The 25,977-nt window shown below is 34.0% G+C and overlaps 1 protein-coding gene across 14 annotated transcripts in view; it reads left to right on the top strand.

Annotated features, from left to right (window-relative positions):
- The window catches only part of AKT3 (AKT serine/threonine kinase 3), a 209,477-nt gene that overhangs the window by 96,475 nt on the left and 87,025 nt on the right, over nucleotides 1-25,977 (top strand). For 11 of the 14 annotated variants that reach the window (XM_072948587.1, XM_072948585.1, XM_072948586.1 and 8 more), the window contains one exon: nucleotides 8,001-8,126. The exons of 1 other annotated variant lie outside the window; for it this stretch is intronic. In XM_072948587.1, coding sequence (XP_072804688.1) covers nucleotides 8,001-8,126 — 126 coding nt within the window. Of the gene's footprint in view, nucleotides 1-1,465; nucleotides 1,639-8,000; nucleotides 8,127-16,326; nucleotides 16,444-25,977 lie in introns of those variants that run through there. 2 more of the 14 variants (XM_072948595.1, XM_072948594.1) reach the window with 2 other exon arrangements.

Genomic DNA, 25,977 nt, shown 5'->3' with positions numbered 1-25,977 from the left:
AGTGATTTTAATATAAGGTGGGATGGTTGAACCATCTGAGGATTTTCTCAAAAGGCACAGGCTTTGTCCTGATGAGCAAGCGCTGCAGCCTTCTCTGCCAACTCCTGATCTCTGCCATAGTGAGACACTGTTATTGTTGTGTGTTCTACTGATCAGGTGTTTTATAACTGGGTTGCGGTATCATGGGATTTCTATTTGGAAGAGCTTTTCTGACATGAGTGTAGTCCCTGTTTTGCATGGTAGTAGGTTTATTCATCTATTCAGTTAATGGAAAATGGCAGCCTTCTCTGTGGTAGGTGCTTAGAGGTACATGCAAGTAAGTTTGCAAATGGACTCAGCGCTGCCATGATTGATATTTATTAAGGCTGTTACTGCAGTGTTGGATTCTACATTGATTTTAATATTTAAAGAACACGATATAATGAAATGGAAAATATTTACAGTAAGGAAGTTATAAAACATTTCTAATGAAATCATCTTTTTAAGTTGGTCCATTTCTTTGAAATAGTTTAAAATTCTGTGGCCCTAGCTACTTTGTTAAAATAGTTCAGGAATAACTTTGGGTCTAATGCAGTGTATGGAGTTGGAGACTTTTTGCTGTAATGCAGAAAGCAGATTAAAAAGAAAGCTTTGATTTGGCAATCTACCAGGGCATAAATGTAAGCAAAATAATAATTTAGCTCACATTTAACCCAGCAGGAAGCTGAGTACAGATTGAGTAATTCTCCACAACATATCTACTGCTATGTAAACTTATCTCATGGTTTATTCTTCATTAAATTGCCAAGATGCTGTTTTTTTCTGTTGGCTAGTTTGTATGTGTGCTTTGTTCTCTCTCTCTCTCTCATTTTCTTTGCTTTTCTCTCAAAGTAAAACTTAATACTATAACTCTATTAAGATGTTCTTATGTTAAAAGAATAATTAATAAGTATCACATTTTTGGCTTACAGTGTAATGTTTGCTAAAAACAAAGGGAACCAGGATTTGATTAATTATCTTACAAAATAAGTACCATGCAGCAAGTACCAGAATGCTTAAAGGTAGATGGTAATTGTAGGATTTTCTGGATAACAAAGGAAAATTGTAAAGTAGACTAAGTACTGGCAGACCAGGCATTCTCAGATCTTAGAGAAGCTGGCATTCCAACATCTTGTGGTATTCAATGCATAGGTACTTTTCTCATTATTGCTTCAGCTTCAAAGCAAAACATGGACCCCAGCCTTCTTTAGGAAGTAGATATGAAAAGTGTACTTAATATAAAAATGGCAAGTTCATGCATTATTCAGTGGAAGCAAAATTTCTTGACTATAATACACGTTTCAAAATAATCATGAAGGAGCATATGTGGTAAAGCAGAGGAATGTGGGTACATCTGGAAAGCTTTTAAAGCATCTTGAAAGCACAACGCAAAATCATCAAAATTGTAAACATCTTCCGTCTGGCCAGTTGCAGTGGTAACGTTGACCAGTACAAGAGCATGCAGATCTCTCAGTACCTCATGTGATAGCTAGACATCCTGGCTGAAATCATCATAAAGATTTGAGTGTTTCGCAGTATGACCTCATTAATCACTACTATGCAGAAACCATGAGAGAAGAAGACAAGCATGGGCAGTATTTTGAAATATGAAAGGCTAAGGTATGTTATCTGGTGTGCTAGATGAAAGTAGCATCATAAACTGTATTACTGTGCTTCTCTGCTTGTATTGTCATGCGACTTCAAAGAATGGGTGCATTGCCTCATCTTGAATTAACACAGCAGCAAACCTGGCCAACACAGTTCTTTTCATGAAACATTGAAGGACTGTATGCTGATACTCCTCCCGGTCCCTTCCCCCACTGTAATGCATCCGACAGCAAATACTATTGAGTTCCTTTTTCACAAGGCACATAGGGTGCTATTTGGAAATGTCAAGGCATAGGAGATATTGCCATTCCTCAGTATGACTTCCTGGATCATTACATATGATTAAAGAAGTGGAAGAAATTTTCATTTTGAATTTTATTTGCTCAATCACCTGCTTTCTCTAGCTCTCGATTCTCACAGCTGCCTACTGTACTTAAAGCTCTATGAAGGCAGGTACTGTGCCTATATCATTCATTGCTGCATTCTCAGTGCTTTTTATTAGTGGATTTTTTCCTCCCTCCCTCCCTCCCTCCCTTCCTTCCTTCCTTCCTTCCTTCCTTCCTTCCTTCCTTCCTTTCGTTAAGTATTTTGACACTTACTAAGTATTTTTGAATGAGTGAATTTAATTAGAAGCCCACTTCCCCAATTCTAAATAAGAATGTTTAAAGAAGCTTACTCTTTGATTTGTGATGCTTATTGAGGAGTACCTTAAAACAGGTGAGCTGGGCAGGAGTCAGTAATGCTTTTTTCATGTTTTGCAGACATCACCTAATTTTCAGAGTGTCAACACACATCCAAAGCTGGTTAATGACAGTTTGTCAAAGAAATTGCATAGATGACACCATAGAACTTAACATTTTTAATTTACCCAGGGCAAAGAAAGAACATACTTGAAACAGACTTAATAAAAGAGGAATGGTAAGCTAAAAATTTAGGTTTGCAGGAGCTGGAAAACTGAGTCAATATATATTTAATAAGCACCTACAGTATGCAGATGCACTTTCATTTGTTAAAAAGTTAAAATTAAACTTTTTTAAAAATTTCAAAGGACAGTTTCAGATTGTCCCTATACAGTTGAAAATTTGTTATTATGCTAGCTCATTGCCATGTAGATATAAAAAAAAACTTAAGGATTATTTTCAAGACATCTATAAAAGAGGATGATGACAATTTCAGTGAGAGACACATTTCTTTTACTCCTTTAGAGACATAAATATGGCTTTTACTTAGAATTACTTGGAATATGATACTTGGAATCTGCTATATAAAAATGTGACAAGCAATTTCAAAGATTGTAAATGTTTTATTGTGTTTATCATCATGCATTTCTTCAGTAACTATTTAGTTTTAAGACATTTACTATATAGCATACTATGATGAATTATATACTCAGTATTTATTTGTTTATGCTGCTAATATTTATTTATGAAAATCCACTAGTGTAAAAGAGATCCTGCTATGCTTTCTTTGAGGTAGTTCATATGTGTAAATTTGGTTGGCAGCTGTCAACAAGCAGCAAAATGTTTTCTATATTGTAAACCATACAATTAAATTTTACACTGAAATTAACATTAAGCTTTTTTTTTGTCTTAGTTAAAAATTGACCGTGAACACTTATTTAAGACTAATGGTTTCTTAAAGTGATACAAATTTATTTTTATTGACAGCTGTCATTTTTTTGGTTTAAAGTGCATCTTTGGAAATTCTTAAAATATTTGTATTTTCATGGTGCTATACCCTGTAGGTCATTTAATAAAAATAATTCAGAGATAAAAGTTTTTTTTCTTTGGAAGACTAATTATCCTACCCTTATCTTAAAAAGGAAGTAAAAGTATTAATGCTGTGTTTTGAAATTGGATAACTTTTTATTTCTTTAGATAGGATTCAAGTTTTATATACCTGACACTAGTTAAAGAGACTTTTTTGGCTGATGGAGTAAATTTATTTCCGATTGTTGCCTGTTGCCTCATTTTTGTAAATACTCTTGAATAAGTGCAATACTGATTAATAGAATATTTAATATGAGGTTATAGATGGACTGTAAATGATATTACCATAAATGATAATGGCTCCATTTAATAATAACAATAATAATCCAGCACTTGTTATATGCCAAGTAATGTTCTAAGCCCTTTTACATTATGTTCTTACAAACCATTTGGGTAAGTACTGTTTGATTCTTATTTTTCTGTTGAGGAACCTGAGATGTAGAGACATTAATTTCCTGCAGCTCATAAATTGAAAAGTCAGGATTCAAACTCAAGCTATGTGACTCCAGAATCCTTCATCTTAAGCATTACATTGTTTTAATGCAGCAGGTATAAATTTAGGTGTAAAACATGAGCTATGGTTGACATTTATCAGTTCATCTTAAAAGTATTGGTGGCAGAGAGGGTACCTTTATTCTAGGCCCTTAGCCCCATAAAAGCCAGGACTTTTTGGTCATAGTTTTAGAATAGAACATCCTGAGATGTGCCTTATTTGTACTCTCACTGCCTTAACTGATCAGGGAGGAAAGTGTTCAGTTCCTTTTCCATTACCAGCTGGACAAAATCCAGGTTTGGGGGGAACTCCAAGGCTACAGAAACAATTTTACTTTGCCATTAGTGTGCACAATGTCTTGCCAAAGTATTGTGAAAATCTATAACCTTTGTACCTTTTAAGCTAGAGGTATTCTCCTTCTCTACTGGGTCTAGGAGGTGGCAGTAGCTTGCTTTTTTGTTTTATTAATACCTTATGAGTTTGTGTTCTCTGTAAGGCTCAGTTTCTTTGGGCCTTGTTTCCACTTTTGAAACTAGAAAATGAATACTTAATTAGGCCAACCATGACGCTGTTATGAACTTTACTTGAGAATGTTTATAGGGACCTATTAAAAAAGAATCTGCTTTCAGGAAATATTCAGAACCTTTCCCCAGATTTTAGTGGGCACCTAAAATCTGGTGTAATACTGGAATTAGGCTTTATAAATTAGAGACCACATCCCTGCCCCTCGCCCTCCTCCCCCTTCCCCCCCCCCGACTACTGTGTCCCCAGCACCTGGAACAAATTAATAAATAAATGAATATGCTCCATTCATATTATAGATGAAAAATAACAAGAAAATAAAAATTGGATTCAAGGGTCTTCACTGAAAGTTTGAAATCCACTAGATTAACTGAATGAATTCAAAATTATTAATAAAATTTTGTGAGAGATACTATATTTCTGTAATCAAGAAGGGAAATTTTCCATTTTTCTTCTGGATAAATGACTATCTCACAGTCTTTTTATAATGTATTACGTGTCAGGGATGCATAATAGGTTTATTTTTAAGAACTTTTTGGCAACCAGAAGTTCACATAAAATATTTTAAATTTTATTTGATGTTTTAATTTTAATATTAAATATTAATTTAAATTCTTAAAACTTAATCTAAAATTTTAAATTAGTTATTTAAATTTAAAATTTAAATTTAATTATGAATTTTAAATTTAATATTTTTAATTTAATATTTAAATTATATTTTGAATTTTAAATTTCTTAATACTTGTTGACTAAAAATGGTAAAATTTATATGGCGATGTTTTGTGTCTTTCATCTGAGCATGTAAGACTGATAGGAAATTATTCTTAGATTTGAAAACTTTTATTTCTTTTAAATACATGTATTTTGAATAAGTATATTTAATAATTTTTTAAAAATAAGAAATGGTGTTATCCCAATTTTTTCTTCTTTAAAATTTTAAAAATGAAATTGTTTCATTTTACCTTTCGTATAATTATTAAACTATTACTTACTATTTAGCTTATAAAAATTACAGCATTTCGTACCACTGTAAATGTGTTACTGTTTTAAAATAGCATTTGAAATCTGAATGCCGTATCACTAGAGAATTAATATCTAGTGATTTTAAATTTTATATAAGAATACTTAAATATGAATGGAAAAAAATAATAAGTACAATCAAGAAAGGAACTGTTTCATTTTTTTAATGGAAACCGTGGGTTTAACATTCTGGTTTTATAAATTTGGCCTGTGTTTGTTCACAGTAAGACCATATATTTTTAGTAAGTCAGAGTGAAGAGGGGTGTCAGATTTTCCTTTCCTTTCCCTTAAATTCCTCTTGTGTGCCTTTACATTTGTGGAGATGTTCGTATATGTATTTATTCCTATAGTAAGTTATTATTGAGAGAGTTGGTCAAGTGGCAGGCACTAGATTGGATGCTTGGAATATATCAACCCTAAGGAAAAAGAGCTGACAGTATTTATTGCCGTTGATGAAAACTGAGTTTAAATCAAAAAGTAGAATTTTGGGGAACATACCTGCCATCATGCACTTCACTCCCAAGGCTTACTTTTCTAATGAGATTTATAGTGCTCATCAGTGTGATTGTATAATGAAACATGTCAGTATCTGGAAGATCAGTATAATTCGGTGGACCAGTGTTTTCTAAACAACCAATGTGTGATGTTATAAAATTCTGCAGAGTGTAAAAGACTCATTCAGTGTGCAGTACAGACCAGTGGACTTCACACAGCAGAGTACAGAAAGTTCATTGAAAATGGTTTCAAATGCTACATTGCAGTTAGCCTTTCGGAAAACAAGTACTTGTCAAATGCTGGCATAGTATCAAAGAAAGACATCCATAACTATCTGAATGCTCTTCCCATTTCCAGCTACATCTCTTGTCTGAACCAGATTTCTTCCCTGTATTTCGAACAAAATAATGTATTGTAACAGATTAAATATAGAAGCAGGTATGAGAATCTGACTATCTTAAGCCAAAGATTAAAGAGATTTGTAAAAATTTAAAGCAGGTCTGCTCTTCTAATTTTTTGTTATCGAGATTAAAGTTATTTTCATAGAAATATTCATGTTGCATGTAATGAGTTTATTGTTACTTTTAAAGGAAGTAATAAAAATTAAAATTTTCTTTTTTCAATTTCTAATATAGTAAACATTATAGATGTAATCTACATAAACAAAAATTTGTCAAGTGTATTTAAGTATTAAAAATGTTTAAGGGTGTAAAGAGATCTGAGAAAAGGAGTTTGAGAATTGCTGATTCAGAGGAATGATTCCACATCTGAAATACATGTTGGGAGTGAGATTATGGAAGAGCTTACGTTATATGCTAACAGACTGTTACTTTACAGTAAACAAGAGTTGGAATATTTTTAGCAGAAAATTGATGTAATCAAAGCAAATAGACATCCACAGTAGAATTACCGGGAGGTGATAGATGCATTAGGATGGAAGGGAAATGAGTAGAATTGGGAAGCAGTCACAGTGCATTAGCAGAAGGGCAGATGTAAGGTGTTAGGGCAGTTGAGGTTGAGCTAAATGAGAGAGACTTGTGAAGGGAGTATTGACCTAGCTACTGATAGGATAAGGAGAGGGAACATTAAAATGTCAGGTTTGAACTTAGATAACTAGTGTCAAGGAAACTGATCTGTAGGGAAAGTTGAACTGCTTTCAAATTTTTGTAGTTCTGTAATTGAACATTTGAGGTTGAATAGCCAGGTTAGAAATATCCAGTAGACAACTGAAAATTGGGACCAAGTAGCCTTCCAGCTCTTATAGTATCATGGAGCCCCTCTGTCGCTTAAAATTAGAGATTCCTTTATGAAGTAAGCAAATGGTGATCTGGTTGCTGAAATGTTTTATTTTGGTGGCTAGTTGATAGCTTATATCAAAATCCGATCAAATATACATTTATTGACTGTTATGTGCTTGGCACTGTACCGTGTATTCTTAGTTATTACGTTTGTATGTATGAGTGTGTATGGTTTTTAAAAGCTTTATTAACCTCTGTTCTTTCATTTCCTTGACTTGTTTGCAGCATTTGTACAGTTATTTTTCTATGCATAATAATAAAATCTTGTTTAAACAAGTTATGATCATGATTTAGCAATGAAAATAGACTTTTTCCCTTTCTTTTTGAAAAATGACAGAATTAGTTGTGGTACATGGATGAGAAACATCTATTTCATGTCCCTCTTATGATAAGTGTTTTTCATTGAAATTCCTTGATACTGTGTGGATGATTTACCAAGGCTTTTTAAAATGACTGAAAATATGCTCTAACAACCATCTGATAAAATGAAAAACTGAACAAAATGTGTACTCAGATGAATGATTCTCTGAAGAAATAATGGTGCAAATGAATTATCAAAGTGTGAAATCATTAAAAACAAAACATGTTTGGGTTTTTATTGAATCTTAATTGCAGGCTTGTGCATTTTCTTTTGTAAACTAAGTTAAAAGAAAATTGCCTATCTAAATTTTGGGACGCCAGTGTTATAGGACATATATTGTACCATAATTTATTTTTCACATGAAAGCTGCTGTTCATTTTTCCCCCAGCATTAACATGCATGCTTTCCTCATGTAGGAGAATATATAAAAAACTGGAGGCCAAGATATTTCCTTTTGAAGACAGATGGCTCATTCATAGGATATAAAGAGAAACCCCAAGATGTGGATTTACCTTATCCCCTCAACAACTTTTCAGTGGCAAGTAAGTTAATTATAATTGTTGATCCACCTTGTATTTATTTATTTATTTGTATGGCCTTATCTGTCAGATATCTTAGGATATGTGAGAAGCCTATGAAAAAGTTTAGGTTTGTATTCAATAGAGAAATTTTCAGCTTTGATAGAATTTTAGTTCCTTAGTATAGGGTTTATCGATAATATGTGAACTTATATAATGTAATATAATTTAATATTTTTAATAGTTAGAACTTGAATGTGATGAATATAATTCCTCAAATACATACTTCAGTTTTCCTTTATAAAGTATAGACAAAGACCTTTGAACTCGGTTATTGGACTAAACTTGGTTGTAAGATGTATTACAGTACTTAGTGCATTTCTAATCAAAGTTTCCTATCATATCTTAGCTCTTGTAATTGATTATATGATGAGAAACAAGTGATTTACATTAGAAGTTATTTTCTGGGGAGATTTTATGTTTGTAGTTAAATTTTTCTGCCTTACAATTATCTAATAAAAATGTTTGTAACTTAAACTCATTTAAAAATTATGTATTTCCTTGAACATAGCACAAAATAAACTGACATGATGATTGTAATTGTTATGACTTGGCTTTCAGACTGTTCAAATTACTGATTAATCAATGAAAGGGGTTTTCTGTGTTAATTCAGAAGTAAAGCATTTTAAAAGTTACATTAAGTTAAAATCAATGTGCAAAAAAGCTAAAATCTTTACCATTGATATAAAATCTTTAGACACCATTCTTAATTTTGATTTTGAATGTATGTTGTGTGTTCGCCACATTTGGAAAAAATAGGTAAAATCAAAGCGAAAAAGAAAATTAAGAAATACAATAAAATAGCAACATCAGAAAATTCAAGATAATAAAAGTCCTTGAATATTACAGAAGTCATTTTATCATTATATAGAGCCCTAGTCTTTCTTATGGATACTGTCTTTCAATTTTTTAAACAATAGGTTTTGTTAAAACAATAAACTAAAGGGTTTGTGAAATCATTTGGAAAATAAAGATACTTAGAGATTCTCTGTTTATATAAGTGGCTTCTTCTGTGCGACTTTATTTTTTAAAAGTGAGAATACTGTTATACGTATGTATTAAGAAAATAATTTTCTCCTCCACCAAAATGCTCATTAGATATTTATGGCTTTCTTTCAGTAGAAAATTATTTTTTAAATTTTGTTGTCAGTTGAAATAATATCTTGTATTTGGTATTAACTTAAAAGCACATTTTCATTCTAAAGATATTTTGGGTGAGCATTTGCTTTAAAGTGGTAGAAATTGGCTTTTGAAACATTAGCAGCATACATTATCATATCCGACCTAAAGCCTGTATGGTTTCTTAGTTTCTCTGTTTTACTAGCAAATGCTATTGGTTGGTCTGAAATAATTTATAAAGTACAGAACTCCTGTATTTCTTGATCAAAATGCAGCATTTTTGACCTTATGAAATTTCACACCCCAACAAGTTTTAAAGACATACTGTATGTCACAGTCTGCCAACATCTGCTCTGACACTTCCACTGGCAGAGGCTGAGATGAATGCTGCGCTCCTGGGGAGAGAACCTATTTAGTGACTGACAGTCAGCTTATCCATGAAATCAATATTAGTCGACATCTGTAATCTTTACTTGTATAGTCAAGTAATTGTGGATAGTTGACTTAAACTAACAAGGGAGGTTGTAGATCAGCTCCTTAATTTTAGGAAGTGTGTTAACATGGATCTTACACTAAATAAAGTATTGTAAATTGATTATTTTTAATGTTTGAGTTACTGCAATCATAAATTGTATAAATAACAATTTATCTGAGGAAATAATGGGCCCTGGTTGAAGAAATAGTTCAAATTTCAGCTTCACTGAAAGCCGGGAGTATGACTCTGAGACTCTGGTCTTTGGTTCCTTTATCAGCACAGTGAGAATACGTGGGTTCAGTGAATTTGTAAGGCCCTTTTTTGTCTCTAACACTCTGTGATTCTGTGAGGGGAGTTTGAGCAGGTCCTTGAAGAGTGAGTAGGAATTAAGCAAATTAAAATAGAGAAAAAGGATATTCCAGGTAGAGGATCACAATGTTTTTGTGAGATACTAAGAGAAGGAACAGTTGGAGCAAAGCGGGATTACTTCCCCAATAGTTTCTCGTTTGTCCTAGCCCCTTTTATTATATGAAAAAAGAAACTTTTACAAGATATTGCTAAGGTATGTTGGGAAATGTTATCTATATATATATTCCATTGATAGCTATGAGTCCCCTATTTTTTCTGATAATTAAAAATGGTACTTCAAATTTAATCTTTGTGGATTGTAATGAAATTTTACCAAAATAGACTTTTATCCATATGAAAAAATAAAGTATGAGAATTAGAAGATACTTGGAACTGATCTTTCCAATCTTCAGTAAGATTCAAATTCCTTTTCTTCTGATTTAGAATTTCCAAAAAGATAAGTCGTTATGCTCATTGTTTCTACTTCTCAATCTACTGCAGTCTAGCTTTCTTTCTTATTCACTTAACTGAAACCACTTTTAATAAGTTCTACTGTGACCACTTAATTGCTAAGGCTAGTAGTAGAGATTTTTCAGTTCTTCTTTTCCTGGATTTACATCTGGGGTGCATTTTATACTTTGAGTGTACCGCTTCCTTCTTGAAATAATCTCTTCCATTGTGTTCTAGGATGCTTTTTTCTACTGGTTTTCTTCCTTTGTCTGTTGCATGTATTTTGATATCTAACTGGGTTCCAGCCACTCTGTGCTACCTCCCTGGGTTGTCACATTCACACTGAGGTTTCAGTTACTTCCGGTATGCAGCTTGCCCCTGTCCTCCTGTATCTTCAGGGCAGGCCTCTTTCCTGAGCATCAGATGACTGTATTCAGCTAACTGCTGGACATCTCTACGGAAATAGTTTTTTGGACTCAACATATCCTAAGCTGAAGTGAAAGTAATTTTGTCAGCTTTCCCCCCTATATTTGCTATCTCAGTTTTGTCTTGAGCAGAAACCTGGATCTATTTCATGCCTTTTTTTTTCCCTTCACGTCTTCACCTCATTTCCAATTCATTTCTAGTCCTGCTGGTTTTGTTTCTTATAACTTGAACTTATTTCCTTCCCTATAATTACCTTAGGACATGCCCTCATCATCTCTGCGGTAGATTTTTAACTGTAGATCTCTGCCTGTAGCTTCTACCACTCATATTCTACCTTCACATGACTGTCAAAGTGAGCTCCCTAAAATTAAATCATAACCATGCTGTTCCCCAGTGAAAATCCTGCCCTGGATCTTCATTGCCCACTGGATGAAGTCCAGTTTCCTTAATATATCACACAAAGCTCGCCTCATTCTGGCCTCTGCTTTCAATTCTTGCCTCATTTCCCTTCTGCTGTACGATTATACTGTGGCAGCACTGAACTGTTTATAATTCCCTATATAAACTATGCTGTTTTTCTACTCTGAGCCTTTGTTTATGCTGTTCCTTTTGATTAGAGTATCTTTCTGTCTTCTATTTGCCTGAATAATTTTTTTTCATCCTCTAAGACAATTCAGATACAACTCCCTGGTCTCATTCCTTGCTAAGTTCCTCTTCTCTGCCCTTCACAAAGCTGTTATCTTTTGTTGTTATCACATTGTTTCTTGGCTGTCATGTTCATGTGTATGTCTTATCCACTCATCTGTGAGTCATTTGGAGGACGTGTCTAGTGTTACTTCTCTTCTATCATCCAGTACCTACATATTAGGGTTTAATAATTGTTTCTGAATGAATGTCTGAAAATGTCTAGTCCAGATTTCTCCTTTTTTAGATGAGGAAAATGAGGTCTTTGAAAATTCAGTGATCTTTGTAAGGTTGCTTTACTAGGTAGTAGTAAAGAATCAAGATTAAAACTCAAGATTTCTCTGCTGTCATTTAAGTGTTTCCCTACCCCCACCCCCACTTCCACTCTGTGACATTTTCCTTATCTAGAGCCTTGAGATCTGATTTTGGGTTGGAATTCCAACACTGAGATTGCTAGATATCCTTTGGGAAGAAGAATGTAAACTCTTCAAGACTTATAAAATGTGGGTAATAATATTTGACCTTTATCCTTTATTGGGTAGATCTAATATGAATTATATGTGAAGGTGCCTTTTAAATATAGCACTATACAAAAAGGTAAGTAACATAATGTCTTTTTCAAGCAAAGCATATCTCTAATCAGAATTATGGTTGAATAAATTATTCATTACATATTGAGATTTATCTTTGCATAGGAAACAATACATTTTGACTGAAAAAATACCGAATTTTCACAAGCATCATTGCGAAGCTGTGTTCAGTGGTACTTTGAGCATAATATCTTGTCTCCTCAGTCAGTGGTTATGGTCTCTGACATTTTGATAGTGATTAGCCCAGGTCAAAAGTGGAAACAATAGCTCAGTGGAGAACTTGAACATTTGTCTGTATGTCTTGAGGCTCAACTTACTTTTGATCTAATCCTTCTTAGTCACAAAGGTGGAAAGGGAGGAGTGCCAGCCTATGTTCCCAGAAGCACTTCCTAGTATTCTGCCTCATCCTATGTTGCAAATACTGGCCCTCTCTGATAATATCCCTTTCCTCTCTGAAACCTTTCTTCCATCCCTTTTTACAAAAATAGATCAGTCTGCATTTCACAGGCCAATTTTAAAAGTTTACTCACTAACCTGTTTTTCTTCTCCTCTTGGAAAGAAAGTAAGGAAATTATCGGACTTAAACTTACCAAAAAACATTTCTACCTCTGAATGAATATTAGACTCTGAGATTTTAAATATATAGAAAAATCGGTTGATTCCTATTAATGCTTTCAATTGTGGTTGTTCATGGAGTTGGAGAAATTGCTTATGACTTGATTCTTACTCTTTTATAGCACGTAATACAGTCTAGAAAAACAATTGTATAAACCTAGAATAACCGTATGCTTATACAAGGATAGTAGTAGATCAGGATAGCTTACTTTTAAAGGGCTTATTGATCATTAGAACTATACTAGATACTGAAAGTATAAAATAAAACTTTTGTATGTAGGTATTTGTCATTGACTCTGGAAGACAATTGCATAGAGCATATAGCAATGGAATGAAAAATGAGATTAATTACCAAAATTGATTTTATAGAAAATAAATGCTGTAGAAGTTGAGAAAACAGGTAAAGGTAAGCTAGGGTGACTAGATAAGAATTTATGCATAAGATAAGGTTAACATGAGCCCAGAAGGATAAGTGATATTTAGATTTTTGGAATAAGAAAGAGTTTCTCAGTGAGGTTAATATGAGTAAACATATGAAGTCTGAAATTAAGGAGTAGCATTTTTGTCAATAGTATAGTCAGTATCCTAGATGGATAGAGATTTATGTTGGAAAAAGTGAAAAAGTGTAAGTTAAGATTACACAAATTGTATTCAGATTGTGAAAAATCTTGAGTCCCAGTTTAATGTTTTTAATGGAAACCCATTAAACCATTGGAAGCTTTTGGACATTAGATGTCCAAATCAGTATTTGATTTAAAAAGGTCTTATTTGGTTATAGTATGCATCCACAGACAGACAGTTCTCTTTCTCTTCCTAATGCAGGTCATTCAGTCAGCAAGGGCTGTCTTGTTTCCCCTACTTTCCAGTCTCACTGCTGTCATACTAGTGCAGTTCTTCATCGATTCACCCTGGATTATTTTGATAGTCTCTTAATTGATCTCTTGCCTTCAAGTATTCTCCTCTCTGGAGTATTTGAAAGCAATGCATAGTATAGATTCATCTTTTAAAAAAAAGTTCCTTGCAAATACTATCTGGTTCAGAAAAATCTTCAATTTTCTTTATCTTTCATAAGACGAGGATGAATTATTATTTTTTGATATTTATATTTATACTGTATATATTTTCAGAATTTCTTTCTTCTTCTCCTCAATGTTCCATGTATATTTTTGACATAAATTGCCACATTTTATTACGTTCAGTTGCGTGCAGAATTCCTAACCCTGTTTTTGTCTTGAATGATTTTTAGACCATTTTATATTCTTGATTATTTGAAGATTTGGTGCTTTCCCCCCTCTAATTGTGTTCAGATTTTTAGGCAAACAGAATGTTGTATCTAGTAATAGGTGCATCTGTCTCACTGTAAGGAATAGATGTCTTAAAAATTCATTCTTAAGTGAATTACTGTAAATTTAATTAAAATCTATCCTTCATTTTTATGGGTAGTACTATATTCATATCTTGTAAAATTTAACCAGTAAACCAAGTTTAGAATTGGAAATGGGAAAAACCTTTTAAAAATCACTTTAAGAGGAAATTATTTTCAGAAAATTTTGAAGTAATAATGCCATATTTAGTCACATATTTACTTCCTCTCATTCAAATCACACTTCAGTCTGACAGGACAAAAATTGTCCACAGAATTTCTGCTCTTTCCTCCTTTTTTTCTACATTGTACATCAAATTGTCACAAAAGAAAATGTATTATCTCATTTTAATGGTTATGACTACGGCCATCAAGAGTTTAAAATCCAGCTCCTACATGTGAGGACAACCGTCTATATCTCCGAAAGATCTGATCAGTTATGTGTCCTTTGTAAACATAAATTTACATGTTTATCATTTGAGTTTCCTACCAGATAATTTCACGATTTTAAAACTTCCATCATTGTAACACCATAGGTGACCTGCTCAGATTTCTGTTACAGCCTGTATCTTCCCTGGTAGCTCTTATGACCTTTCACACCTCTTTCCTGATTTACTCTAGAGCTAATCTGTTTAGTTGTAGTCTTTACCTTCTCAGCCCTATTTATAAGAATATAACTTAGTATGGGGACTTATGTAGAATCAAGGGGGATGATAAACTTCCAGAACGTAGTCATTATATATACTCATTTAAAATTTTTCCTATAACATTTAGCACAAGATCTGGTATACTAGATCATTGGACTTGGAGTCAGGAGACCTGAGTCTGAGTCTTGGTTCTGCTACTTTACTAGCTGTGTGACCTTGGGCAAATTGTGTAACTTGTCTGATCTTCATTTTTCTCATCTTTCAGCATGAGGTTAATAATACCTACTTCTCAGGATTATGGTGAGGGACAAATGAGATGATATATGTGAAAACACTCTGTAAATTATAAATGCTATGCTAATAAAAGTAACAATGTAAGATACAAAATGCTCAGTACTACTTGCTCTGTTGAGTTAAATGGCAGCCATTTCCCCCTCTCCAGCTAAATTGCAGTTGCAGTAGGATTTTCTTTAAAGACCATTACAAATTTTAAGTAGAACCTATCTGTAAGAATTCTGTTGAAGTTGAGACCAGTTGCTTTTGCTTGGTTTGAGGAAAAATCCCAGTTTCATTTAATGCCAAGGATTTTGATATGTAGAGGCTAGCCTTTCTTATAACTTAAAACAACATGAGCTAGACCTCTAAACCATGCCCATAGCCTCATTCTGGAAAACAAAGAAGACATCATTGCAGCTGTGAAAGGACAGCACCACTGGATTGACCTGGAGGAATTGGGTGCAGACCAAATTCTTTAATCAGAAGTTTTAGTTAGAAGTTGTTTTGTTTTTTAATAAAAGCAATAATACCTCAGGTATCTTTCTGACTCTTATAAGAGGATCCTTTGGTTACTCTCCACTGGGAGAAAAATTAAAATTAATTTGGTTCTTCCGTTAGGTAATTACTTTTTTGTAAAATGGAAGATGCAATGAGGATTATCCTTTGGGGAAGGCAGGCAAAGAGTAATCAGCTTCAATAGCTTACATTAATGTGAGGACATAGAAAAGATTCCAGCAAGACCAACTTTCTTCCTCCCTTCCTTCATTCGTTTCTTTTTCCTCTCCCTCCTTTCTCCTCTTCCTCCTCTCCTTGCCTTGCTCCCTTCCTCCCTCATTCAGTGTCTCCTAGGGTCAGCAGTCAACTCTCACTTATCCAAGGGTACTTCTGTAAGGAATACCATACATGTAATGATTTTCACTGAACTGTTCTTAAATACTTTTACCTCTGATTCCTTTCTCCACTTTTTTTCCCGGCCATCCTAAATAATAACCTCACACATACTCTGTTTTGGAGTTTCCTACCTTGTATGCGTATGATTTAAAGTAACAAAATTTGGAAACATAGAAGTTACCACAGTTAATATTTAAACATGTTTTTAGGAAATCTAAGTTCAAATGAATATTTAGAAAGTTTTTATTGAGGGTTTATTATGTTCTCAACATTGTACCAGGTACTGAGGGAAAAGAGAAGGAAATAAGGAAGGAAACCAACCTTTCTTTGAGCGTTACTATGTGCCAGGCCCTTTCACATATGTTATCTCATTTAATCTTCACAACAACATTCTAAGGTAAGTATTATGTTCTCCATTTTAAAGAGACTGAGAGAGGTTATGTCACTTTAGGTCACTTATCTGGCAAATGGCAGAGCCAGAATTTCAACCCATATCTAACAGAATGCTGACCTCGAATTATTTCTGAGAAACTTTGGCTGAACCTATTATTGTTGACTTAAATGGGTATGAAATCCTCAGATATGAATGAAAGCTCCTATAATATGTTATTTCTTTATCCCTGTAGAGAATAAAAAATATCAAAGGGGGAAGAAGGATAAATGATAGGAATAAATATGGCACTTGAAATATTTAGCAGAATGCCATCATCACAGCAGACACTATTTTCTCAGTGTTAGAGTTAGGCACTAGGTCGCCTGTTTGCTTACCTGGCATTTTATGTGCAGTTTCTGTAGGAACTTTGCTGTTCATCTTCTCTCCTAGTTGAATATAAAATAATTTTACTGTTGCAGATAAATACCCTATTTTAAAATATCTTGAAGTCAGTATTTTTTCTCTAGCTAAAATGATTCTTTAGCTTGGAAAAGAGCACATCATCTCTTTATTTTTTAAATTTTTTCTAGAAAGTAAGAGGTTTATGTGTAATTACGTTTTTAAGATATAAATTAAAAATGATTATATGCCCTTCATATTTGGTGTTTTAATCTCATCTTAACTTATGATTAACATATAGGAAATTAAGAGAGACGTAAGGAAGTAAAGGAAGAGAACTAACATTTTTAAAGAGCCTATTACATATGAGTTGCCTTATTTATATGATGTTGACAAGAACAGCATGAAATAAGTATTACCTTTAAAAAAACAAAACTAGATACTGAAACTAAGACGTAGAGAGAGGAAGAAACTTTCCAAGAGTCTCAAACAAGGACCTGGGAGAACTATGAATTGGACTCTGGTCTGTAAAACATCTGACTTGAATGCATTTAGTCATATCTGGGGTTCAGAGATGACAACTCTCTTCAAGTTAATGGTTAGCCATCACCCACAGAAACTTTGTGGTATATCAGGCATTATACGCAGTAGGTTAATAGCAGCCTCTCATTGTTCTCGAGAGGTTTGTTTTATGCAACAGTGATATTTATTTATGCGATAGCAGAGGGCCAAGTGTGGAGGTGATAGCTATGTGGCTGATGATGTGACAGAAATTTGTTATGTAATCTTGGGTCTGTCACTTAACCACCCTGGGACTCAAGAGTTTTATCATCTGTGGTGTGAAGGAGTTGGAATGAAGAATCTCTAAAACCTTTTCTTCTAAAAAGTCTGTGATCTGTCTATCAGGAGCAGGTAATAATTTCTTTAAACATTCAGTCTATTGGGAAATAATAATAATAATTACCACTTGTTGAGCACCTATGTGCTGTGTACTTTATATGTGTGTTTTTAGTCTTGCTGACATTTTTGCAGGATACATAATATCTCTATTTTATAGCTGGGGAAACCAGGCATATGGAATTTACCAGTGGTAATACATTTAGTAAGTGTTAGAACTGAAAGCTAAACTCACAGCTTTTAGGTTTCAAAGCCAGTGATTTTTTTACACCACTGCTTAACTAAAGCTGCTCTGGCTGCTTTAGTTCTTGAGGTTAAGCGGTTGTCTAACACGGGCAGTTGAGAAGGTGTGGGCTTTCCTACCTCAGTGTCAGTGTCATGAATCAAATCTTGTCATCATCAACCAGTATATGAAAACATGTTTCAGACCTTTTAGATATTTCCGTTTCAGGCAACTGAAGTTTAATGCAGGGAATTCACTGGTAGATGAAGATTTCATCCTTCCCCTTCTAATTATATCAAAGAAGTCATGGGAGAAATACTAATTTTTAGAGGCAGAATCATCTGGATATTAGTATGAGATATATGATCTTTGCGTTTTTAACAAATTAGTTTTGAGGGACGCTTTTTTTTATCTCTCTGCAGTTATATACTAAATCACTGCCTTTCTGTTTATTTTCTTATATCTTTGTTATTTTAAAAACATTTATTATATTTTGAGTAAAGTTAAATGAGGCCCAAGGCCACAGTGAGGGAAAGGACCTTTAAGCCTTGGAATTTAGGAAAGAGAGAGAGGCATTCTTTTGGGTTGGAAATAATACATAATCAAGCAGATGCTAATGAAAAAATGAAATGCAGAGAAAGAAAAGAGGCGAGGGTGCCTGTTTGAAAGTTTTATGGAGGAGAGTACATTGCCCCTTTATTACAATAATGTTTCTGCACTATAATAAGGTCTTTCATTGCAAGTTCAGCTTTTTTCATTCATTTGTTTTGTGCTCTGCTTCCTGTTACTAATTGTCAGCACAATGGTCTTCCAACTATGAAGTCTCAGTGTCCTTTTGGACCAATTTGTTATTGTCTCTCTCCCTCACCCTCAACCCGTGCATTATTACTATGGTTGCATTTTTAGACATTTTTTATGTTTTAAAATGGCAATGCTTTTGAAACATGCCAGAATAGTTCATGCTAATTGAATCATCCAACCAGCAACAGTTATTGCTTCCAAAAGCACACTGGTAAAGTTTCTATCTCTTATAAAGTAATTAAAAATATATAATACTTGCTTTATGGCATTATTTCATATGCTTTGTTTCCTTTGAGCTTTACAATCATCCTGTGGAAATAGGACATTTTGTTAAAATATTTTTGTTTTAAATAAAATAATTTGCATTATTTACAGATCTGCTATTTATCTAATAAATTCTTTGAGATTTCTGTGCCTTTAGGAAGTTACATTTCTATTGTTTTTCTACTAATGGCTTTTTATTCTTCTAGCTAGATTATTTTATCATGAATAAGGAACCAACAGAATTGGGTTAGGCTGACAAACCTGAACAAGTTCCGCTATCAGATTCCAGGCAGCTCTAGTTATATGTTAATTCATGTTAGGTTTTTAACATTTTGATCAATAAATATTTCAAATGTCCTCTCAGCTTTGTACCAATAATCTAATATTGACAGAAAGACATTTTTCAAATGTAACTTTGGTCAGTTGTCTTTGGGGGAAAAAGTGTTTCAGTACTCTGCATGTCAGCTGTTTCTGTCACTTTAGTATTGCAAAAAACTAGAAAGTGAAGTATGTAAATAAAGCTTGTTAAAAAGAAATAAAACTTTTACTTCCTCTCTTATAAGCAGCTAACATTCCTAAAACAATATGTAACATACTAAGGTCCAAGAATTGAGAGCTAGAAAACCTGGATTGGAGACTTAGTTTTACAACCTTAATAACTTGATGATTTTGCCAACAAGTGACTTGAAAGTCAGACAGCTTTCATTTTCTTAGTTTTGAAATGGAAGTGATGAAAGTACTTTAGAACTTTATTGGGAGGATTAAGTGAGAAATAATTTATATAATATTTTAATGGTGTGGTTAAGCAACTGATAATATGCTAATAAAATAATGACAGTAGTTAATTATTCAAAAAATAAATTTTGGAGAAATATGTAATGGAAAGCGTAGTTTCCTTATTGACCTAAATTGACAAAGATGAGATTTTTTTTCTACTCTGCTAGAGATGAATGACCTGATTATTCCAACGTGTGCTCTTCATTTAGCTTGCAATGTATTAGTTAAACCAGGTTATAAATTGTTTTCGTACTGTTGTAAAGAATCAGAGACCTCTTTATGGCTGTAGTTGAAATTTTTAAATAAGAGTTTGAGTAAGACTAATCAGGCTAAAAGTATGCAGGACAGTTTGGATAAGGGGAAGGCTGGAGAAAGAGAGACCATTGGGAGAGGCCATTTCAGGGATCCAGATTTCGGTAATAAATTTCTCTGGTTGGGTACTAGCAGTGAAAAGAAGAGGGATGGTTCAAGGGACATTACAGATCAACTGTTAAGATGAATGTTGCAGGCTTAGCAGTGGGTTGAAAGAGTCAGAGGTGACTGAGAATGTGTTTCTTGGATGATTAGGAAAATGAAACAAGTACAGTGAATAGAAACACTGTGTTGATGAGATAATTTGCAGTTTGGAAGATAAAAGAAAACCTATTAGATATGTTAAGAATGAGATAAAAATAGATCCTCAAAAGAATGATGCCAGTTTTGCTGTACACAACTTAGCTAAATGGTTAAGGAATACGTAACAAAGGCCACTCTTGTAAATAATGATTCTTAGAGGGAGAGAAAGCAGCATTCGGTGCATGTGCATCTTGCTTTCCATGTACATTTATTGTTTGTTCATCCTGGTAGGCATTGATAAGCAACTGTGAAGATACATGAGTAGAAATTGTCCTATGATACATGGAAGCTTGAGCATTTAAGATATAAATTAGAGCTGATACAAAATAAATTGATTACTCTAGTAGTGATACCTTTAAACTTCAGTGCTCAGTGAAATATTCCGAAGTTTAACTTGTGTTCAGTGAATTTCATTAACTAGAATGGTCTTTATTTTAGCTATCCATCGATATATGTTATTTTTTAAAATAATTTTCTTTGCATATTTTTGGAACATACTTTGAGGAAAGAATCTAATAGTATTTTGGAGGGGGGTTTCTATTTTTAACTTTTTGCCATGAAGATTTTCAGACATGCAGATAGAGAAAACAATTTATTGAACTCTCATGGATACTGTACTGCAAAAAACAACCAAAAGCAACTTGCCTAATGATATATTAGATGTCTCTTACAACTCTCTCTGTTAGAAAATGCCTCATGTTCTCATTATCTTAAGTTATTGTCCCACAGTGACCACAGTATATTTTTACCTGAAATTTCAACTCTGCAGAGTACAATTGTTCTAGAAGACTCTTGAGGTGTTGGTGTGTTTGTTTTTTAACTAGAGGCAGGATATGGTGGACTGACGGATTGAGATATGTTGCTGGGGAAAGTGTTGGCTCTCGTGCTTTTGGTCAGTGGTGGTATCTGTGTGACTGTATTCATTAAGGTAAAACATATTAGAAGAAGTTCACATAAACACATTGTGATTCCAAATTCAATTTAAATCCACAAGTAGTATCCCATGTTAAAACCAAAGTAGTAAAATAATATGTCAGAATTCGAAATATGTTATCATAAAATGAAAAAATCTTTTAGAGTAGAATATAAAGTTAGTAACCCAATCTTACTTCCCTCACTTGCAGAATTTTTTATGTTATGAAATAAAATGTGAGAACTTCTTTGTTTTCTCCTCTATTTCCTTACATACAGAAGGATATGTTGACTCTAGGTAATAGGTAAATGATTCAGACCCAACAGCTAGAAACGTGCACCTGGACTGATGCAAGTTTGGGAATCACTTTTCCATAATCAGTAATTGAAAATTTTTGTTATCACGAGCTTTATTGGTTTTGCAAGGTGTGAGACCCAGCAGTGAAAGGACTGGAGGCTCTGCTGCCCTCCTTGCTACGTTCTTTCCTTTCTACTCCTCATTTGAATCGACCTTTCCCCTACATAGCTGCTTGGAGAAATAAAAAATGCCAGGATCAGTTTCCTACTAGGGCGTATACTCATCCCTGACTGTCCCTATGTTGTGTTCAGAGCTAAGAACAAACACATTGGGGGCCCTCCCCATTCCTCAAGCATTGTTATCAGTGAAAATTATCCTGGATTTCATTTTAGGAGAAAAGATGTCACAGAAGGGAGAACAGTCAAGCACAGGAAGGTGTGGGGAAGGCACAGAGGAGGGATCAGATAGTTCTTCACTCTGACAAATGACTACTAACTTTTTAAAGACAGTTTTCCTAGCACATAAGATGTTAGTACAATTATTTTTGAAAGAAATACAGTTCACGTTTAAAGGGTTCAAGAGTTTGAAATAAAACCTAATCTTTTAAATAAAATCTGAACAGATGATATTCAAAAACTTCTTTTTGGTATGTATTTTTTTGATCTGGCATCTTGCAGTCCCTCTATTTATTTGGCTTTGAAGTTTACCGAATAATAAGAGAATTTGAATGAACTTGGTCATCTGTGGTTCATAGTGGTCTAAAGTAAATAGAATGTTTAAAATTCAGCTTGTAGTTTAACTTGCTCAGGTGAGTTTAGCTAGTATGACTGTCTAATTTAAGTAGCAAAAAACTGGTATAACAGAAAACTTTACTGAAAAGTATCCTGAGCTAAGATATAATAAAAATTGGCCACCTGGCATTTTATCTAAAAACACTTGCTTTATTCCTGTGTATTAAATGGGTCCAGAAATCATAGATGATCATTTGGTTAATAGCTTTTTAGAATCTCCATCTGAAATTTCTACTTGTGTTTTTAAAATTTAAATTGGCCTACCTGAATTAGGAAATCTTTACATAACTAAAAGGAAAGTATTCTTCTAAAGAAACATTGGCCAGTGCATTTATTAACCCTCTACCCTTTAAGAATTCACTTTAAGAGTTTTCAGACATGTTCTGAAAACTTTCATGGCATATGTTTCTTCATTTTACAGAGAACTGTAGGATGTGTTCATGTTTCCATATTATGGCTAACATCAAAGAACCCAAAGTGTTTCTGTTCACTGGCTCACTTATTTTAACATGGTAATTTTTAGAGTTTCAACTGTCCTGAGTTTGGATTCAGCTCTTCAATTACATTTGTTTATGTTCAGCAATAAACCGTGAGGCATTGTGGTACAGTATTCTCTTCTCTTGATGTTGACTCAGCTGTCATTTGAATGTCTTCAGCTGGCTTTTGGTAGCCACTTCTCTTCTACAGTTTCAATCTAATGAGTATTATTTAGAACTTGGATTCATTTATAGAGTATTTCATACTGAAAACTATAAACATATAAGTTTATTTCTAATATACTACCTGTTCATAATTACATGTAACATTTTTGTTGATTTAGAGGTTTCAGAAGGTATTTTAAAGCTTACATATTCAAACAAAAATATAAATTGTCATACGGTATTTGATTTTTTAACGTTGATGTTTCAAAAAGCATGTGATGGTAAGTACTTACTATGAAACAATACATTTTATGATCTGTCAATTTTATTACCTTTTCATTATTTTAAACACCACCGGGTGCTTACTTCCCTCCTTACCCATTTTAAGTACCTTAGTTGATTGTCTAAACCACTCCCTTGTCCTGCATCCTGTATTCTATATTTCACTTTCTTGCTTTGCCAAACTTAGTTAAATTACAGCTTTGCTTAAATCCAGTCCTCTGTGTTCCCCATCTGCACCCATGGAGGTAAATATATGTGGGGGAAAATTTGCAGCCATGATCCCTAGTATTACTTTAAGTTCTTGGTCATTAAATTCCAGTGGACCCTTAATGCTGCTTAGCAGTCATGGATATTTCCCTAGTCTGTTCTTTCAGTCTCCTAGAAGGCTATTACATATCTTTTTTTCTCAAAGCCTTGGTGCATCCTCTGTCCACCTTATTCTTAAGGATGGCTTTACATCCTAATTCATTGAAAAGTAGAAGCAATGAACAAATAATTTCAGCTAGTTCATACTTGCATCTATACCCCTAACTGCATTTGGGTCCTCTTACCCCATCTTCTCTCACGTTCCTTTGCTAAAATGTCTGTACACCTGACTACAGCCAGTATATCCCATCCCCTTTTGCTATATAAAGAAGTAGCTCCTCTCCTCTTTTTTGTTTCACCAAATTACCCTGTTGTTGGATTATTACTGTCAGAATTCATTCACTTGGAAAATATTTATTATCTGTTATACGTTAGGCACAGTTCTGGTTGCTGAGAATATATATTAGTAGAGCTTACATTCTAGTTGAAGAAATGGACAGCAAGTAAGAAAGATATGAAGTTAGTCATCTCATGTGTCCAAAGATGATAACATGCTATGGGAGATAAAAAGTAGAGCAGGTAACAGGAATTGGGAGTCCTGGGTAAGGGACGCAGATTACAATATTAAGTAGCATGGTCAAGGTGGGCTTCAATGTGAAGGTTAGATTTAATCTAAGGCTTGAAGGAGGTGAGGGAGTTAACTTTGAGGATATATGAGGGGAAAGAATGCTAGGCAGAGGGCACAACTAGATGAAAGGCCCTAAAGAGAAAGAGTGCAGTACATTGTTGAGGAAATTCAGGGAAGGCAGGTAGCTGGCAGAGTGGCCAGAAAGAGAGCACTAGGGGAGGAGGCCAGAAACTTAAGTGGAGTGGGTGGGAGGCCCACATCATGTAGCACCCTTCTTGATCATTTGTGTTCTATTCTTAGTGAACTGGAAACATTGCAGAATTTTTTTTCTTTTTCTTTTCTTTTCTTTTTTTTTGTGATTCATTTTGAGAAGGTTTCTGGCTACACATCTGGAGAACAGACTGCAGTGAGAGGCAGGGGAGAGCTGTTCTAAGGCTTTTGGAGTATTCATGCAAGAGATAATGATGGCTTGTTCCAAGGTAGTAGAAGAGGTGAGAAGTGATACTGATATATTTTGAGAGCAGAGTCAACAGGATTTCCAGAATGAGATGTAAGAGAAGAGACAACTTAGAGATGACTCCACAGTTTTTGACTTGAGTAATTGAAAATGGAGGTGCCATTATCTGAGATGGAGAAAACTATAGTACAGCTTGATGGGGGAGCAAGGGTGGGAGAAATCAGGAGTTCAGTTTTAGATGAGTTCAGATGTCTCTTAGCTTCTGTATTTAAGTAATTTATCTGGCCTTTCCACATCTCTAAATAGGAAGACCTGGGGAGCTTTAGGCACTGGGCAGAGGGAGTCTGAAGTAGAATGTCATCAATGGAAAAACCAGGTAACAGCAAATACTATCAGTGTCACAAAGATCACCCCATGTTTTCAGTCTGGATGATGGAAAAGTTAGGAAAGCCAGGAGGAAGAATAGTTTTAAGAGGAAAGATAGATTTGGTTTGAGGTGTGGCACCAATAATTCAACCAGGTGGAAATATCCACTGTATAATTAGCCATATGTATCACAAATTAGAAATCCAAGATAGAAATTTAAATTTTGATGTAAGTAAGCTGAGAGATGATGGCTGAAAAGCTTAAGAAAAGAGAAGGGAACTAAGCAGAGACTCTTGATGAATGATATCTTTTAGTGTAAAGAGTCAGTAAAGAATTAGTCTAATGTGATTAATGACTTGATCCTATAAAAGCCTATGTAGTTGATAGTTGCTAATGATAGAGCAAGGTAAAGCAGATAAGCATGGAGAAACACTGTGAATTTGTCCACTAGAGGTAAACTAGTTTCTTTCAAAAGAGCAGTGTCAGACAACCCTATCCTGTTTTCTCTTGTTGTCCAATGCCATGTATCCTTTAAAGTGAATCTCGGGTGTTTATTGAAAACTTACTGTGTGTCACACACTGTGCTAAGTATTATGCTGACTTATTATTAATACCCACACCAATTTTATGTTGTTGGTACTCTTATTGTTTCCCATTTAATACTTGGAAGACTAGAGAGATTAATGAACTTGTCCAAGGTTGCATAGTTAATGGTAGGGGGAAAAAATTGAATCTACAAGGTTGGGTTGAATCCACAATTCAAAACTAGAATCCACAGTGGTGTTAGCATAGTGACTAAAAGTATTGATTCTATGCTTCTTTTCTTTGAAGTCTTCCTAGATAATCCCTGACAGAATTTATCACTTTTCAACTGACTTACTCTAGGTGCTATGATTTACTA

Source organism: Vicugna pacos, chromosome 23 (assembly GCF_048564905.1).
Source record: "Vicugna pacos chromosome 23, VicPac4, whole genome shotgun sequence".
NCBI classification, from domain to species: Eukaryota; Metazoa; Chordata; class Mammalia; order Artiodactyla; family Camelidae; genus Vicugna; species Vicugna pacos.
This window is presented reverse-complemented; position numbering and strand designations above follow the sequence as displayed.